Source organism: Aptenodytes forsteri, unplaced genomic scaffold (genome assembly GCF_000699145.1).
Source record: "Aptenodytes forsteri isolate BGI_AS27 unplaced genomic scaffold, ASM69914v1 Scaffold119, whole genome shotgun sequence".
In the NCBI taxonomy this organism is placed as follows: domain Eukaryota; kingdom Metazoa; phylum Chordata; class Aves; order Sphenisciformes; family Spheniscidae; genus Aptenodytes; species Aptenodytes forsteri.
Genome location: NW_008796165.1, coordinates 11,658,470 through 11,675,919, shown reverse-complemented (window position 1 = coordinate 11,675,919; position 17,450 = coordinate 11,658,470). Strand labels below are relative to the sequence as shown.

Below are 17,450 nucleotides of genomic sequence, written 5' to 3'. Positions count from 1 at the left end.
TAGTGACATCTCAACTACAATGATCTCTGGTTTTCTACTGAAACATTAGCACACTTCAAAATGCAGCAAGAAACACAAATCCTATGGGATAGTTTAAATAGCTAAGGAGAAGCATGCTCAAAATTGAAAAAAAGCTCCTTCCAAGCTTTTTTTTTTTTTACCCTGTATTGACCTTTTTGCAAAGACAGGCTGTTTCTTACCATGCCCTTTAGTGTCAGATCTGTTAAGGGAGATCTGTTACCATGGAAATCTGGCCAAACATGTAAATCAACAGTGAGGAAACCCACAGGCAAAGATTTCTTAATCAGATCCAGGTGACTGTTCAAGTATGTATATATACTGTGAGCACTAGAAGAAAAACAAGTTGGAAAAAGAGTGGGGGAGGTTATTCATCAAACATAAAACATTTGTACCACCATCAAATGCAGGAAACCCATCAAAGAATGCCAAATCCCAAATTTAAAACAAAGGGGGAGAAAGGCAAAAACGACCCATGGCATTGCAGGGTGTAGGCAGTGGGGATGTCTATCTGCACATCCATTCAGCAGGCCATCTGAATTGCTTGATCCCACAGGATGAGGGGAGATAATGGCAGTTTGTGATCTTGAGTTTGTACATTGACTCCTACGGGTCCCTAGATGAGCCAGAGCTGTTCGATATTTTGGGGGCTGATGATGCTTGTCTCTAACAGAAAGGTGCTGACACTGTGAAAGAGAAAGCTAGAGAAAAGAAAGCTGAGAGAGAGGAATAAGGAGGGTTCCAGACAGAAATGAAAATCAAATTCCTTTACAAATGTTTAAAAATTTCTCTGATTAATCAATAGCACTGGACTTAGAGCTTTCCTTTTTTAAACCATAATTATTTCAGTGTGTGTTATGATTAAAATGCAGCACTAAGGGTGGAGGACAGAAAGCAAGTGGCTGCTATTTTAGGGAGGAGCTAAACATGGGCCTAAATATGATTGTATCTAAGTTCAGATACTACACCCAACTCCGCAATATCCAACAGACTCTTTCCTGGACCAAGAGTAATCTTAGGACTAACGGTGAATTCTTCAGTGCTTTGGCTTGCAATTACTCTAGTGACATTCCATTTAAAAAATGTTGCAGTTATGCTCAGTATATTTTTTTCAAACACTCATACTATCATAAACAGATTCATATATATTTTTCAACTCCTTGGAAATCTCCAGGTGGGGCATTTAATTCTAGACATGTGGGTCAATAACAGCATCTAACCCTAATTACAATTGATTAGTCATTGTCTCATCCACTGTAGACCCAAACAGTGATATTCATTTAGCCTCTACATGTATATTCAATCATGCACTAATGAGATCCCTAAGGGAATTTGGCATATGCTTTACTAGTTTGACTTCTGACCTGCTAGCAGCTGTATATTTATACTTTGCGTTCAACCATTCAGCTGCATGTTTTTTCAATTATACCTTACCATGTGTATGCTATCAGAGGATATCATTCAAAATGAAGTACACTTGGAAGACATTAAAATAACTAATTCACATCATTATTCATGTACTTTAAAATGTACTTTATGTGTCTTCCTGGACCCAAATTATGATAATTTTGAGGTCACAATCATTTTTTCCCCCCTGTTATAAAAGCGGCCCTATTTTCTACATCCCTAAAGACTGCACTATAAGCAGTACATGCTAAGGACAAGGTCATTTTATTTCCAGTCTAAATCATGGCTTGACTGTTGCGAAGGAAAAGAAAGGAAAGCTTCACTCAACCACAGACCTACCAGACATCCCAGCTTCTATCTGTTCTCCATGTTGCTTGATCACTCTCGCAAGGATTAGCCATTCATGCAGCTCTGACAGAACACAAGGACTGTACAAAAAAGGCTGAAGTTCAGCCAAATATGCTTAAGACCCACATAACCTTGGAATTACACTTTTTTTCCACACGTTTTACTTTTTTTTTCTACACATAGATATGGGTTCAAGGCACTACATTTGGACTGAGTGACTGGCAAAATCCTTCAAACACTTGCCGGTTCCAGTTTCTACCAAGTTTGTGTTATATGTAGTATTACACCATCAGCTCTCTGGAGCTTTTTCTATTCAATTCTATGAGAAGGTATCAGTAGCAGCTGGATCTGACTTGCAGAGTTGAGCACAAGCTATTGCTATTAAAAAAGGACTATGTTGAAAGTGGAGAATAAGAAATCAATGCAAGTTTGCCCAGGGTTATGTTCAGATTAGGGACATAACTTCAGAAAGCAACAAGAAGTTAGTATTTAATCTGTTCAGGAATCCTGGAAGATGACAGCAGGTATCTTTCAGGAACAAATCTAAAAATTTTAGATTTCTAAATCTAAAAAAAAGGGCTCTAAAACATCTAGAGGTACATAGAACTGTCGAATATGATTATTATGTTCTGCTTAAAAGATCTCAGAATTGTTGATAGATAATGTGTGTGTCACTTCACCACTTTTTTTCCAGGACCTATCTCTTTAGATGGGGAAATGGCATTGAGAAGTGAAACAAAGGCAATTCTGTCCTAAAACATAGCACTACTCAAAGCGCCAAAGGGCATATAATCTTTGCTGTCAAACAGTTAGAAACTGTGATTCTAAGAAACAGAAGTATTTAAACATTAAAGCATAAATGATTATATTATTTCTTTTTTTTATTTCCTACTATAGCCTACCTATACTGGATTTTACCGTATCAGTAATGGCTAGGTGTCAAGCCTACACAATGCATAGATTGAAGACCAAATGTTCTATCTACAAAGCAATTTCTGCATGAAAGAAACCAAGTTTTGTTGTTGCTCACAGAGTATGCCAATTAGTTAGCCCAACTGCTAAATTTACAGCTGTCCAGACAATCCTCATGTAATTCCACCCTCTCCACTTCCAGTAAAAGAAGAGAAAAGAGAATATAGGAATAGTACTGGGAGGGTTGCACAAGACTGATCTTCGGCATAAGTGGTCAGTAGAAGCTGGTTTCTTAGAAGTCTTCGCACCCTAACAAGTTACCACAAATTACTGAAACAGTGATAAACGCAGCTTGCAAACTCTTGCTCCTGGTATAGGCAAAGGAACAGAAGTCTGCACAGTAAAGCTTCCGAGATCAGCTGCTCAGCAGGCAGTTTGCCATTGCTGAACCTTCTTATTAGCAGTGTTGGGAGCCTGGGAGAAAGGAAAGACAGGCTTGGGAAGGTAGAAGTAGGTGATAGGCAGCAGCAAGTAAGAGGCACGGATTTGTGACCTCAGATGTTTTTTAATGATCCAGACATGCATGTGCTTTTTGTCACTACAAAACCAGCCCAACTCTCCACAGTGTTGCACCTAGCATGGGAAGTAAAGGTAATATGCAATTGCACACCTAAGTATGGAATTCTCATTTTGTTTTCTTTCGATGACCATTTACAATGGCTGAACAGATATAAATTCCTACACCCACACAGAGAATACATTAAACATAATAAACCAGATTCTTTGAAATATTCTGCTGAGATTTCCAGGCAAATAATTTATCATCATCACCAACAATCCCCCAAAAGAAGAAACTATGTTCTTATTAAGTATATGACTTAATGTAAGTAAACACATAATCCAAAGTTTGGGCCAACACTGTTCACTAAAAAAATGCCTCATACTTGTATAGCTACTGCTACTAGTCCCTGTGATAAGGCTGAAGCTTGTGCTCCATGTGTAGAAAGAAATGAAGAAATAAGGAGAAAAATTCAGTTCAAATTGCAAAGTTCCTTATTTTTGTTTGTTCAAATTAAATTCTTTAAATTTAACCAATATTTGAGAAGGATAGGGAGAAAGGGGATGGGGGAATTAATAAGAGACTTGTTTACTAAATTTATAGCTATCCAAACATTGCATTAGGAGACTAATATCTGGAAAGCATTATAAAAATACCATTGAGCAAATTAACTTTATAAAATATTATCATCCTTTTTATAAATTTTATAACCCTTTTTATAAAATATTATAACCCTTTTTACCAATGCTATCCTCCACAGTTTTACTAACTGCAGGAGACTCAAATCCAAAGTTATGACACCATACACTCAAATAACATGGAGTTCTATTCCCGATATTCTGTATTTAGTGTCCTATTCACATCACAATCCAAGCTTTTTGCACTATGAAATCAGTTGTGGTCAGTCAGTTCAGTATCAGACCTAGCATAGACAAGCAGGCTACTCTATACTCATTTTTCCAACACAAAAAAAATGGTTTATCCTGGCATTACAGACTAAACTAATTGTTTGTCTTATGCTTGTGCTTCATATGGGGGCTCCGGAAAAATGTCCTGGAAGCCAAAAATTTGAAAAAAAACCCAGATCAATCCTTATTGCAAACATACACAGATGCATTTATTTCCTGATTTCCTTTTTTAAAGAACAATAAAGAGAATTCTAGGAAGCATGAATCTATTTCATATTGAGTGAAGTCCAATACATTTCTGGGAATCCTGGTCAAGTTCTTAACAAACAAGTAAGGCATTGGGCACTACAGAGCATGGAAGGGTCATCCAGAGAAACCAGGTAGCTTTATCCCCCCAGGGAGGACTGAAAATAACTGTGTAACTGCATGCGCTTAATACATCAGGCCTGACCCTTGCCTTTTAGACCAGAGTGATAAACTGAAGATAAAATGCCAAGTTTGCTGGTTTTTTTCTTTAATCTAAGGAGGAAAAAGAAATTAAGAGAGAATCAAATTTTCATCCAGTGTACCTAACCCTTCAGCTAAGATCTCTCTGGGAGTGACATGAACCATCTTAAAAGGAATCCAAGCCAAAATAGCTTGAGAAAGTCCAGATCTGACAGAAGTGTCTGGACTGTCTTCATCTACTTCTAAAGCAGACCAAACTAAAATTCCTCTTCGTGCACAGCCTCCTGCTTAAGGAATCCTGGAGTAACCTCCAATTCACTCCTAAGTCTTAAGTTTTGTCTGAAAATTCATCCTAGGTTTCTCTGTTCTATTTGTGCTGCCATGCAGGAGTTTTTCATATAGTGGCTATACTTTCCTTTAGATGACTGTTGCAAAAATATTGAATAATGTATTCCTAATTAAGCTATATCTCATCCTTGGTGCTTAATACAAATTAAGACACATCGTTAGCCCAAGGCATAAAGGTCTGCTGAACAGGGCTGATGCTATGGTATCAAGAAATACCCTGAGCTGAATATAAAAGTTGAAAAGCAGAAAGTTAGTATCACCACTTAGATATGCCGAAGGTATCTGAGGGGAGTTTAAAGCTTTCATATTTGAGCAATCACCTGGCAAGCCTTTGTAAATACTTCCAACCCACTATGAACAGTTAATTCCCCTGTTTCAGAGTAAGGATACAGCAGTGCAATTCTGCACTGCTGGGAATACAGCATATCATCAATTTGTAAGGCAGGTATGTGATAAAGGAATAAGAACAGTGACCTGGCTGCAGCTTTTGACTGTAGTTCTGGGAAGGCGACATGACCTCGGACCACATGATCTATCTGAAAAAGAGGAAAGCAACATTTTTGGGAGGATTACATCTTAAAAATTCAGTTCCGGAAAAGGGTAATGCAGTGTCATAACTTTAAAAAGACAAGAGAGCTTCTAAATTACTTATGAGGTGTTAAGTCCTAGTCCCAGTGAAGCCAATGGCAAAACTCCCACTGACATTACTGGATTGAGGATTTGGCTTAAAAACAGTAAGAAAAAACAACCAGTGCTGCACCAAAAATAGGCAAAATGCTAAGCATGCAGCTCCTCAGACAGAAGAGCAAGCTGAAAGGATGACTTTTTTCCTGTCCAACACTACCCGAGAGCATGTCCTCTAGTCTTTCCCATTCTCTTGCATGCATACCCTCATTGGAATTCTACCAGGAGCATCTTCTTGGCCCAAATCCCTACATCTTTCTAGATCACACTGTTATAATAAAACACGAGGTGTGTTGTTGTCCTGATAGATGATCTGTATGTTCATTGCGGGAAACAAAATGTATACCCTGACAAGCAATTATTGCTATAAAAAAAGATCAATATAGGCTCTGTCTTATACTAAATTTATAAATCAGCTTGTCCTTTCACTCCAGAGTGGCTACCATTATTCACAAAACAAAGTATCAGGTAGAATAACACGGGCTTTTAAGACAATAATTGAGCAGGTTTTGTGGCCTCTTGATAATATCCCATCAGAGATGACAGTAAAAGCTAAGGAGGCAAACCTAGAGCTACGCAAAAGCACTGAGTATATTTGGCAACACCTATTGGCAGCAAACCACATTAGGTATTTAATTTTTAACAGCAGAAGTCTAGCCCTTAATCAGTGTACAAAAACATATAATGAAGCGTACACATCTGAACCTAGCAATAAAAATAGTGCATGCCTGTTCTTTCTGAGATTTGCATCAAAGACAAAACTCAAACATGTGCAGGCATTAGAAACAAAGCTCAGGCCTGAATTTTGCAATCTTACATAATCTCTTTAGAACATAGGAGCAGCTCATAAATTCAAAAATAAATCTGTAAATAAATAGCACATATACATGTGTGCGATGAAAACACTTTACACAAAAATGTTACAGAAGTTATGAAGTTAGTTATTTCAATGCCCTTAATTCAAGACATGGCCACATGAGGGTTGCATCTAGAAACCCTTTTCTGCTATTCTTTATTTTACAGTTTGTAATGATGTCGTGCCATCCTTTGTCTCTGTTGTGCAATATCTTTATTCATATAAATTTTGCAAATCCAGTGCAAAAGCCCATCTAATACACAAACAAACAAGTTTTTTCAAAATAAGCGGAGTTCTTAATTCTTCATTTGTACTCTATCTGAACCAGTTTTCAAAATCCAACAGACTTTTTTCACAGCTGTATCAATAAAAAAATTAATTAGAGATTTTTAAAGAGAAGTGTATCAGTTTTACTTTTAAGAAGTTCAACAGACTGTTCAAATTTCATGAAAAGAATTCACCTTTGGGCATAGATCAAGCAATGAAAAGAATCCCAAAACATGTCCATTTTTTTTTATTTTCAGAAAGCTTGAAGTATGAGAAAGCAGGATCTTAAAAAGACTACAGCTTTAAAATTACAAAGATAATGAATGCAACCTATCCTCCATACAGTGCACATACACTGTTTCCTCCTATGGCTCCCTAGTGTTTTCTGTACGTACAACCTCAAGAAAACCACATGAGATATTCTAAGAATGTTTTAATAAGACAGCTTCCCGAATATACCTAACAGTACTTAAAGCTGACTTTTGCTATGGGTCCTAACAAGTCTATACATTTTTTCCAGCAATTTCTTTCATGACTCAGGAACATCTTGTTCTCTGATACTAGAATGGATAGGATTTTTAACTCTCACGGTACATTTTAAGTGTGGAACCACCCTGAGCCAGCCAAGAAAAAACACCGACTTGCTGTATCCTCTCTAGAGCTTAGTTAAGTGTCTTTACCCAGTTTGGATTAAGCACACAGAGACTTCTCCTCTCAAAAGTGTTCTTACAAAGAAACACACAAGATTTGCCACTTTCCTTTTAAAGTGGTGGTGTTACGAGCAGTAATTTAATTTTACTTCTGGTTGTAGCGGTTACCTATAAAATGGGACACTTTGGTTCTCGCCCCATCTTGACCCGAAAAATTTAAAGCACACACATCCCACCTGCTACGAGACCACTTTAGCTATGAGGCTAAGGATGGGTTGGAGATGGGAAGGGAAGCAGAGGCTGCAGGAGAGGAAGAGGGATAACTCTCCCACTGAAGCTGTGACGCTGTACAGAGAGGAATGTCAGATTCACCAGGCCAAGGAGAGAGCACAGGAGGGAACACCAATTCACAGCTCAATGCTTAGGGTGTGTCTGGGCTTCCTGATCCAGGATTATTTGTTTCTCACGCAGTGACTGTTTCATATGGAATGCATAAATGCAGTGATGCCCCAATCTACTACTTCCTGGACATGTACTATGATCACTAGGCTTTTAAAAAGGTGGGTGGTGCTAGGTCTGAGTAAGACAGCAATTACACCTGCAATTTGTGAAAGGCCAAATCCACCTGTGTGTTTGCTGAGCTTACAGAGGATACCCACAGGACTAGGCCCGCCTCCTGTAGTTTCTCAAGAGGAGCTTGGCACCTCACCCCTAAGGGCAGTCAGTATTTCTACAGACTGAGCAGGGAGACACGAAAGGAGCTTTAGAAGCTTCCAAGGTTAAGCAGCCAATGAGGTCTTGCTGACACTTTTGGACTTGAGCAGCTAAAGTCTGCCTAAATACCGTTTTATACATCTAGGCTTTCTTTAAATTTGACTTAATTGTTTTAGTTCTGACTGCCTCCCTGTAAGCAAGAAAAATTCTTTTTAGAGGATCCAGTCTGGTTTTAATTTTTATTGATAAATTACATTAACCTAATATAGTCAGACTCTTTGCGCTCATGGAAAGAATTGAGGTGACAATATATGCAGCATCTATCTAGACAGGATAGCATGTTAATATATTACTATTCTGTCCATACAATACAGCTTTCATTCATGCCCATCAATGAGCACAATTGTTCTATATAACACAATATGTACAGTTTTCTTTATCTCAAAGTCTATCTCAGCCTCCTGCTAAAGTAAAGAATGAATGCCTATTTGCCTGTAAAATAATAACAATAATCATCATCATAAAAGGAAGACATGCCCTTAGTGCTCTGCCCCATATATAATCCCCTATCAGTATGCAAATGAACAGTTTGTAAAAGGCATATCAATCAACTAATTGTTCATTGCTTTCAGCAGCATGGCTTCTCCTATGATCTTACAGAGGTGTTTCAGGCAGAGCTCTGGCTGAATTGACAGTGAAGCTATCCTGAATGACAGCAGTTATAGCAGACCTCCCACCTTGGAGTCTGTTTGTGTCTCCAAACACTTACCAGTTTTCCTGTAGCACTTTGACCTCCTTCATTCAACCACAATCCAGGTACCATTGCAGAGAAATAAGGTCCCCAAACACCAGGCACAAAAATTGGTGTTTCACTGACCTGGAAGAGCAAAAAGAAAGCTCTAGTGAATCAAACTACCTGTCAAAGTAGGTACTTCACAACTAATGTTTGGCAGCTATCAGAGTCCAATACTGAAATGATTCCTGCTCCTCCACTGGAGTTACCAACAAGAGTGGAGATGTTTAGATAGAGATTTATTCTAAGGAGAATGTGGAGAAATATGTCCCCCATTTGCATTGTTTTTAGATGAGATGACACAGCTGCAGCTACTGACTGCACAACTGCCCCCACTGATTCCCATTTACAGAACAGCTGGGTCTGGCCATGCAGAAAGTAAGAAATTTCAGGAACAGGAACTGTATTTTACAGGGAGCAAGAAACTGCCCTGTTTTGCCAGAAAAACACCTTACTTAGAATGAACAGTTGGATACAACACTCTGCTTGACTATCATCAGAAAATACAGCCAATGTAATCGGGAACCAGTGTTTACAGACCACTCATTCTGTACGTCTTCAGAGTTAAGAATCGAGGGGGAATCCTGCTGACAGAGGACAGCAAAGTCCCCCGAGATCTGCCATCAACTCCCAAGGCTTGCAGTGGAACCCCAAGCTCCAGTGCTCTCACAGCGCTGTCAGGAGCGTTAGGTGCCTTGGGTAGAAGCTGCAAGCCTGGGCTTGTGTTAGCCAACAGGAAACATTTGCCTGGGTAAACATTAGATTCTGCCCCTTACTTACGCTTAGCTTTACACAAACCTCTCCTTCCTTCACACCTGTGAACCCTTTCATCAAGGCAGATATCTAAGCACTACCATCCAAAAACTGCACAGGGCTGTATTCTACCGCTTGCATACAAATCTAACACTCACATATACAGTGATATCCTGCTCCTATGCAATATTTTAGTGGTTAGACCACTCAGGATGTGGGAGACACTGGTTCATTTCCTTTCTCTGCTTCAGAAGATGCAAATTACCAGTTGTTAAGGGTGGAGGGCATTTTTCTGCCTCTTATAAAGCTGTTCCACTTTCAATAGACTAGGTAGACTTTCTAGACTTCCTTTCTAGTCGAGAAAGAAAGCGTAAGGAGGTATGCTATCTAGTCTAGCAAGTAAGGCACAGCACGTGGCGGGGAATGGGGCAGTGGAACTGCTGCAAAGACTAGTTATGTATTCTGCACTGGTTGCACACATTAATAATTCTTGCAGCGGGGCTGGAGAAGACAGGTCATCCACTCCCCCGGCAGGCTACTTGTCTTCTCTTTGAATCATGATTCATGTTCTCTCTTCCAGGACCAACAGAGGTATATACATTCTAGGTATATGCAGCCATGATTTCACTGGGAAAAGAGGATGGCAGTGCAGTCCTACACCATCACATGATGCATGAATGCACTTCCCACTAGTCCATGTTAATGGGAAGGCTAAATCTGCAACTGTTGTTCTCTAGAAGGTGGGAAGTGCTCCAAGAGGAGGAAAAATTAGAATTCCCTAACAAAATAAGCATGTATGTTTGCAATGCTGGAACAGCAAAAAAGAAAGGTCTTAGTCAATGGGACAACGCTTTTTTGTATTTGGAACTTGCTCTTCATTAGCAAAATTCTAGGATGCTTGAGGTTTGCTATTGATTTCAATAAGGCCCGGACTTCACGTCAAAATAGTTTTGAGGAGGAGTAATTAAAAATTCAGGCCTGTTCCTGTTAAACTGGATGCACATTCTCCCTATATTTAAACAGGCCAAACTTTAAAGACAGTTTTTGCTAGCAACTAGGGAATATGCTCCAAGATGCAGTTTACTGGCATTTGTGTATCACACATGTTTAGTAAATACACCAGCAGGGAGGTTGCTGCACAAACAATAGTCTGCTCAAGCCATAAACTTACATTACAGCTGATTCTTGTCATGAAGTTAAGTAGGAAAACAAAACAACAAAAACTGGTTTCTCAAAATACAACACTACAGTGTTAAGCAATCCTGATTTCTCTTAGGTACGCATCTAACAAATACGAGAATCTTGCTCAGTTCTCTGCTCTCAGCTCTAATGCGCTGACTTACTTTCGCAAAAGATGTATGCGTGCACATGTGCCTGTGTGTCTGCGTAAGATTTTGGCTGGCTAAACCCATTAAAGAGCAAGAATAGCTGCACTGAATTTAAAAAGGCATTTATGACTCCAAGTGGACGAAGCTACGTCAAAAACATTGCAGAGACATTTGGTTTTGTTTTGTTTTCTCTTAAAACTACAAATTAATACAGCTTTGAGTTTTCAACACCTCTATGGGGCAAGCCTTCTTTTACAATTTCAATAACAAAATGAAGTGCAACAGAAAGCAAATCCTAAAATAACCTGATTTTTAGACCAATTCCACATCACTGACCTTACTGAGAACACAGCGTAAGGTCAAAATTCCTAGTTAGTGTCTGCTCTGAACTAGTGATGGAAGCGTGCTGAGAACCCAAGCGTCCCATCTCATTCCCATCCTATAGCTGTGGACACAAGGCGTGTCTCTACAGGTGGGAAGGAACAGTTAGGGCAGAAGGGGCCTGGGTTTTGAAGTCTCATCTCGAAATATTTTTGATGCAGCAAACCTTGCAGTATTCTGTACTCTATGGTGACTTCTGAATGAAGAATCTAGCTACACTAGATGTATCAAGCTTAAAATCCAACTGCTGTGTAGTCTGAAGAAACCAATTAGTCTAAGGATATTAAAGGCACAAAGATGCTTTGTGAACACACAGGAAGTTCTAAACATCGAGAAGGTCAATATAGTTTAAAAAAGAGATAAAAATATCTTTCTTCTGTCATTAGTCCACAACTTACCAAATTGTCCCATATGTCTGATAACACTCAAAGGTTTAGATTGATTAAAAGACCAAACTCTCCCTGGAGCCGGTACTTCTGGCCTAGTATTTTGGACAACCACAGGAATTTGCCAGGACAGGATATTTCCGTGCTGGCTCTTCTCAAATTACACTGAGACTTTCCAATCATCTTACTACTGAAGTACCGTTTGTACGCATTCCAGCAAACTTTCAACACATAAACAGAGCAACGAGGGAGCTGCGTATCGCCACACTGATGAATATAGCCAGTGGGGTATTAGGTTATCATTTTTTTCTGCTGTGGGAACTTTTAACTGGAATAAAGAACGTTGGATATCATGCTGGGCTTTATTGGTACTACATACGGCATCATCAGATTTTCTGTTTCCTCCTTCCACTTGAAGAGTTTAATTCACATTTTGCAGACTCTGGGTTTTGATGCACATGGAAAGTGAGAAAATTGGGAAATAACACACTCCCCCAAACAGACACAGAATCTTTGAGAAGCAACAGGGTGAACATTCTTCCGTAGATATATGCATAAGAAATAGCAAATGGTTTCCATTTCCCCTCCTTGAACTAATTTGGATGATGCTTAAGTTTTTCAAGCCATGCAGCAGCTGGCATTTGTATTTTCATAATAAAAAGTCCAAATTCTGTTTGAGTATACATACCACCCAAACCCACTAAAACACATGACTAGACATAAGCGTAAGGTTGGAGAAATAGGGCAAAGTTTGCCATAGAACCCAGAAGATAAGCACAATTTGCCAGACTCAGAGCTATTTTTGTTACACTAATACCACGTCCTTTTCATAGCTTTCTATTGCCTTCAGACATTCTTATGATGATATAGGAGGATCAATGTGGTGTCATTATTTTTTTTTCCTTTAATGAGCTTAAGAAAATCCTTAATCTTTTTAGTAGAAAAACAACATCTGTTTTAGATTTATGGGCAACTGATTTTTATTTTTAAAGCAAATAAGAGATGTCATCCTTCTCTGAAAGTTAAAATATGTATTCAAAAGGAGCCTCAGATTTTCTGCCTTCTATTTAACGTAAATTCATCCTGTGACACACTCCTATTGTGAGGCATATTAACGTTTATTATTTTTTACATATAGTGAAACTGAAACACAGAGAGGATATCCGCTGCTAGACGTTAGAATGACCTCTGCACAACAATTATTGCAGCAGGAATTTGAAGACGGGAGATGAAAAGAATCTGAACCTATTCACACTTTAAGTCATAAGCAGCATCTATAAATGTCAGTTGAACATATTCACACGGAGACTATTGCCCTCATCTGTGATGATGCTTACTTACGGAAGTAGTATACTCAGACAAGCAATTCCACCTCACAGTTGTTCTATCTATGGATGGGGAAGAATTCTTTTGTGTAGGAAAATGTCACCTTTCCATGTCTCTCCAACACATACATTCCTACTTGCTCAGCCCATCATTTCAGATGAGATGAGCATTAAGCAGTTCCAAGATTCCTGCTCATTTGAACGGAAAAAAAGAATTCAACACCTTCTGAAAGGGAGAAAAAGGAGAAAAAAGTTCTATCTGGGAGGATTTAACCTCAGTGTGTGCTTCATAAAAGATCATACTAATATGTAAGATATGTAAACATTATAGAGCAATCAGAAACAAATGAAATGATGAATTCAGTTTAACAATATTCAGCTGTGGTGCAACTGCCAGAAGGCACTTTTTGTTATGAATAGATCATTTGGATGAGTTACAGACCAGATTTCAACCCTGGCGTGTGCTAAGAAAATCAATGTCAAACTATCTAAGATCAGAAGGTATCAGCAGCACATCTGGCAGCCCACAGAAATGAAAAATGTCTTTAAAATATATAATGCTCTATAGAACTAGGCTAAAGTATGAAAGGACCTGCTTAAATGGCACTAATATGAGCTCTGTAATGTATTTAACTTAGTTTAGCCATTCCCACTTGCCTCTCCCTCTAAAACAAAAACAGGCAAAAAAATCCACCTCTATTGTAGACGACTATGTGGAAAAAAGCACTACTTACCGCTTATAGGCTCATGTAAGTGAATCAAAGGAGTCAGTGCCCTTAATCTAAACTAAGTTCAGCTTTCAGGACTGTCATTTAGTACAAAGAGCAGAACAGAACACAGAACTTCACAGATGAGAATCACCTAGGCATACAGCCATCCCATAAAATGAGCAAGTCGCAATGTGAGATTTATTTTACTTAGCTTTGTTTTGCTAGACTAGCCATAATCATCAGGCACATGCTTGTGTTTCCTCCTCAGTTTTATGTAAATGTTACGGTAATCAGAGACAAGATAAAATAAAACAGGCCACACTGGTGAGAGCAGTTTTATGGAAGCATGAGTTTCAGCAGAATTTTCTTCCTTAGTTGACACCATCTGTTGCTGGTGGAGGCTTACACAAATTCCTTATAATAACACTGTTGGAGAATTTGGCTATTACCTGAAAAGTAAATCTTTATATTAACAGGGTATACTGCTGTATATCCATCTTCTTCCATTTTTATTTCTGCTTCCTAATATTGGGCCTCTGATATCTGGCAGCATTCTAGTATCACTATCAGATTCTGTTTACTTGCGGTATGCAATAGAGAAAGAAAATAAAATTTCAGTAGAACTATTCTTAACTTACAATCACTTACATGAAAGCCAAATTAAGCCTTCATTCTACTGTCACAACTTTTTTAGAGTAACCATTTGCTAATGAGAAGCTAGGTCAGAAAACCTGTTTGAAAATCACCTCACTTATCAGCTTCTATAGCCAGAAATTCAGAATAACAGCTGCTTTTGTTAGGCTAAGGCAGGTATGAAAAAAAGATGTAAGATATTAATGCAGAGTAGGGAAAGAAACAAGGAAAAGCACTGTATCAGTCACCAACTAATAAATGCTCTTTACAGTTCTGGACTTTGATCACTGACAAGTCAAATACTTTCATTAACTTCTCTGCTGACTTTTAACTTTCAATCTTTCTGACTGACTGTGGATTGAGAATACTGACATTCATTCAATTCAGGGGTTTTACATTGATGCATAAAATCCTGTATTAAGAAAACTGTATAATTTTGCTTCTGCTGACAGATGGGTCTTATATAGCTATTTGACCACAACTCTCTGACAAAGAATGAAAGAGATTCATAAAAAAAGGAGAGAATTCAAAGGAAACCCCAAGAATGTTTCATTTCTAGGTTTCTGGTTCAAACTTAGGTCATATTAATAGCTACTGAATGTGTGATTTAATAACAGCACTTTCTGGTGGCATATATATTAACTGGGTGGAGTTGGAGCATGCAATTGTATTTTCAGTGAACTGATGCCTACTCTAAAATTGCCATCCTGGCATTATTTCTCAAGAACTAAATGGGTTTAAAACCAAACTTCCCCATAACTCTGGAGGCAATTCTCTAGGTTGAGACTATGGTGAGTAGAGTCAACTTGTTAAAATATTATTAGCAGTAATTACGTATTAAACATGCAACAGCATTCAAGCTTTAACCTGATGTAAAATATATTTAAGAAAATAAGGTCGTGGGACACAAGAAATGTACTTCAGAACACAAAGGAAATTAAAATTTATTAATATTCCAATTCCTATAGGTCATATACCACCAGTAATTTATTTGATTATATTTTAAGCTTATGTCCCCTGGCCATCATCGGTTTGCTATGTAGCTGCATAGCTTGTGGTGGCAAGTCACATAGCTCTCTTCCATGTGACAGGCTGGCATCCCGTGGGCCATCCACAGTGACAGAGTTGCTCTGCAATGATATTAAGACTAGGCCACAAAAATTTTTGCACAGAGCTAACTTTATCCCACTGGAAGCATGGAAGTTACTTGAGCGACAACAACATAGATACAGAACAGGGACTTCAGGATTCTGCCTGAACACATCTGTCCACAGATGATTTTGGTAATCTGTTTACATGCAGTTGAAGAATTCTGGCTTATGTGATGAAATCATTTTCATAAATGCCTTGCTGAACATAGGCTCCATCATTGGTTGCCAACGTTATGTCACAGGTTTACCAAACCCAGAGACCTGGAAAGTTACTAAACCTTAGAGACTCCCATTTGGTTATGGGAATGGCAGCAGAATAAATCAAAGCAAAACAAAATTGTCCAACTATGTCTATCGAGGTTGTGCAACCAAAAAAAATATTCAAAGACATCAGGCAATATTTTTGCAGTATAAGATGCTGCAAGGTAAGATTTCTGTGGAGCCAGGCAAGGTTGAAAGAGACAGAGAGAAAGGCAGATATCATCCAAACCAGAAAAAATCATGGAAGAGAATCAAAGGGTTCTGGGCATTGCCCAGAGCGTAAACTTACGGCCAGAGAGTGGCCTGTAGTGGGCAAGTTGAAACAGAAACACGTATTCAGTATTATTGTTTTGCCCAAGCTGGTTTCTTTTGTGTTGGCTGTAGTAAAGACATGTTTTTATGTCACCCGGGTCCCCTCACTGCCTTTAGTACCATGCGAGGTAAGTGTAAAGGACGACTGCCTGCAGGAGTGGAGCTCTGGCAGAGGCGTATGTGCCTATTTAGCTCGCAGGGCCTGAGGTAATTGGCCCGAGGGGTCTCAGAGGAGAGTTCATGCCCAGAAAATGTAATTGAGAGGCCGAGGGAGAAGGCAATGATACTGCTTATTTACACACCACAATAACATTAAGAACACAGGTCCAGCACATTTCAGTCCAGCAGCTCAGCAAGTGCAGTAGACCCACAAAAGACATGTATGACAATATTAAAATAAACAACTTTTTGATTTTGCTGCTTATTCTGCACTTGGTAATATCACAAACTTTTATGACAAAAAGCAAACCAATCACAACCACAGTAACACCCTGAAGTAAAAATTACTGGAATTAGAAACATACAGATAGTATGCATCAAAATGCAGACTGGGATCTGAAATCTCTGACGATGAATTGGAGCTAGTATTCCAGTTCAATCCCTGCTTTAGTTATTTTCCAGACAAAACTTTCAGTACAACCTAAAAGTAGGAGACACAGATGAATTCTTAGGGACTACTGTTAGCTATTATTCCAAATAGTAACCCTTACGAGAGGGGCAGCAAAATGTGAATGACATGCATGCAGAACTATTTCTAATTTTCTAAATTTTCCATAAAACATTAACTGGTCTGCAAACTACAGACCAAACAAGGTATGTGATTAATGCCCAGTAAAGAAACCACACTCGCAGGGCAACTTGATTGCCTCATCTCTGAAAATATTTCAGGTGAGTTATGCAATGGGACTATATACTGCACAACCTGGCTTTATATCTTACAAAATTTAATTAGAGAAAAACTGGACTGAGATTATTAAACATTTCCACTGTGAGATTTTTTTTATTAAAGGCTAATTAAGGAAAGGTATTTGAAAATTTTTTAAATCTTATGATTTTTAATGAAAGAACATGATGAATCACAATACTTTTAGTTATTCAACCTGTACTTGATATTTAAGTGTATAAAGAGAAATTCATCTGGACCGGTGCTTTCCAGCCTTGGGAGCCAAAGCCTCAACTTGTACAAACCAGCATATTAACCATCAGCTTCCATGGAGATCTGTTGATTTATACTGTCTGAAGATCTGGGCTAACACTTGTATTTAGACACTTAAATAAATACTCCGATTATGAAAAAAG

At 38.5% G+C, this 17,450-nt stretch overlaps 1 protein-coding gene across 5 annotated transcripts in view; it reads right to left on the bottom strand.

Moving 5' to 3' along the window:
• The window catches only part of FGGY (FGGY carbohydrate kinase domain containing), a 149,808-nt gene that overhangs the window by 39,910 nt on the left and 92,448 nt on the right, over positions 1-17,450 (bottom strand). For all 5 annotated transcript variants that reach the window (XM_009287409.2, XM_009287411.2, XM_019474173.1 and 2 more), the window contains 3 exons: positions 8,888-8,995; positions 5,422-5,483; positions 201-348 (listed from right to left, as the gene is read on the bottom strand). In XM_009287409.2, the coding sequence (XP_009285684.1) occupies positions 201-348; positions 5,422-5,483; positions 8,888-8,995 (318 nt within the window). The remainder of the gene's footprint in view (positions 1-200; positions 349-5,421; positions 5,484-8,887; positions 8,996-17,450) is intronic.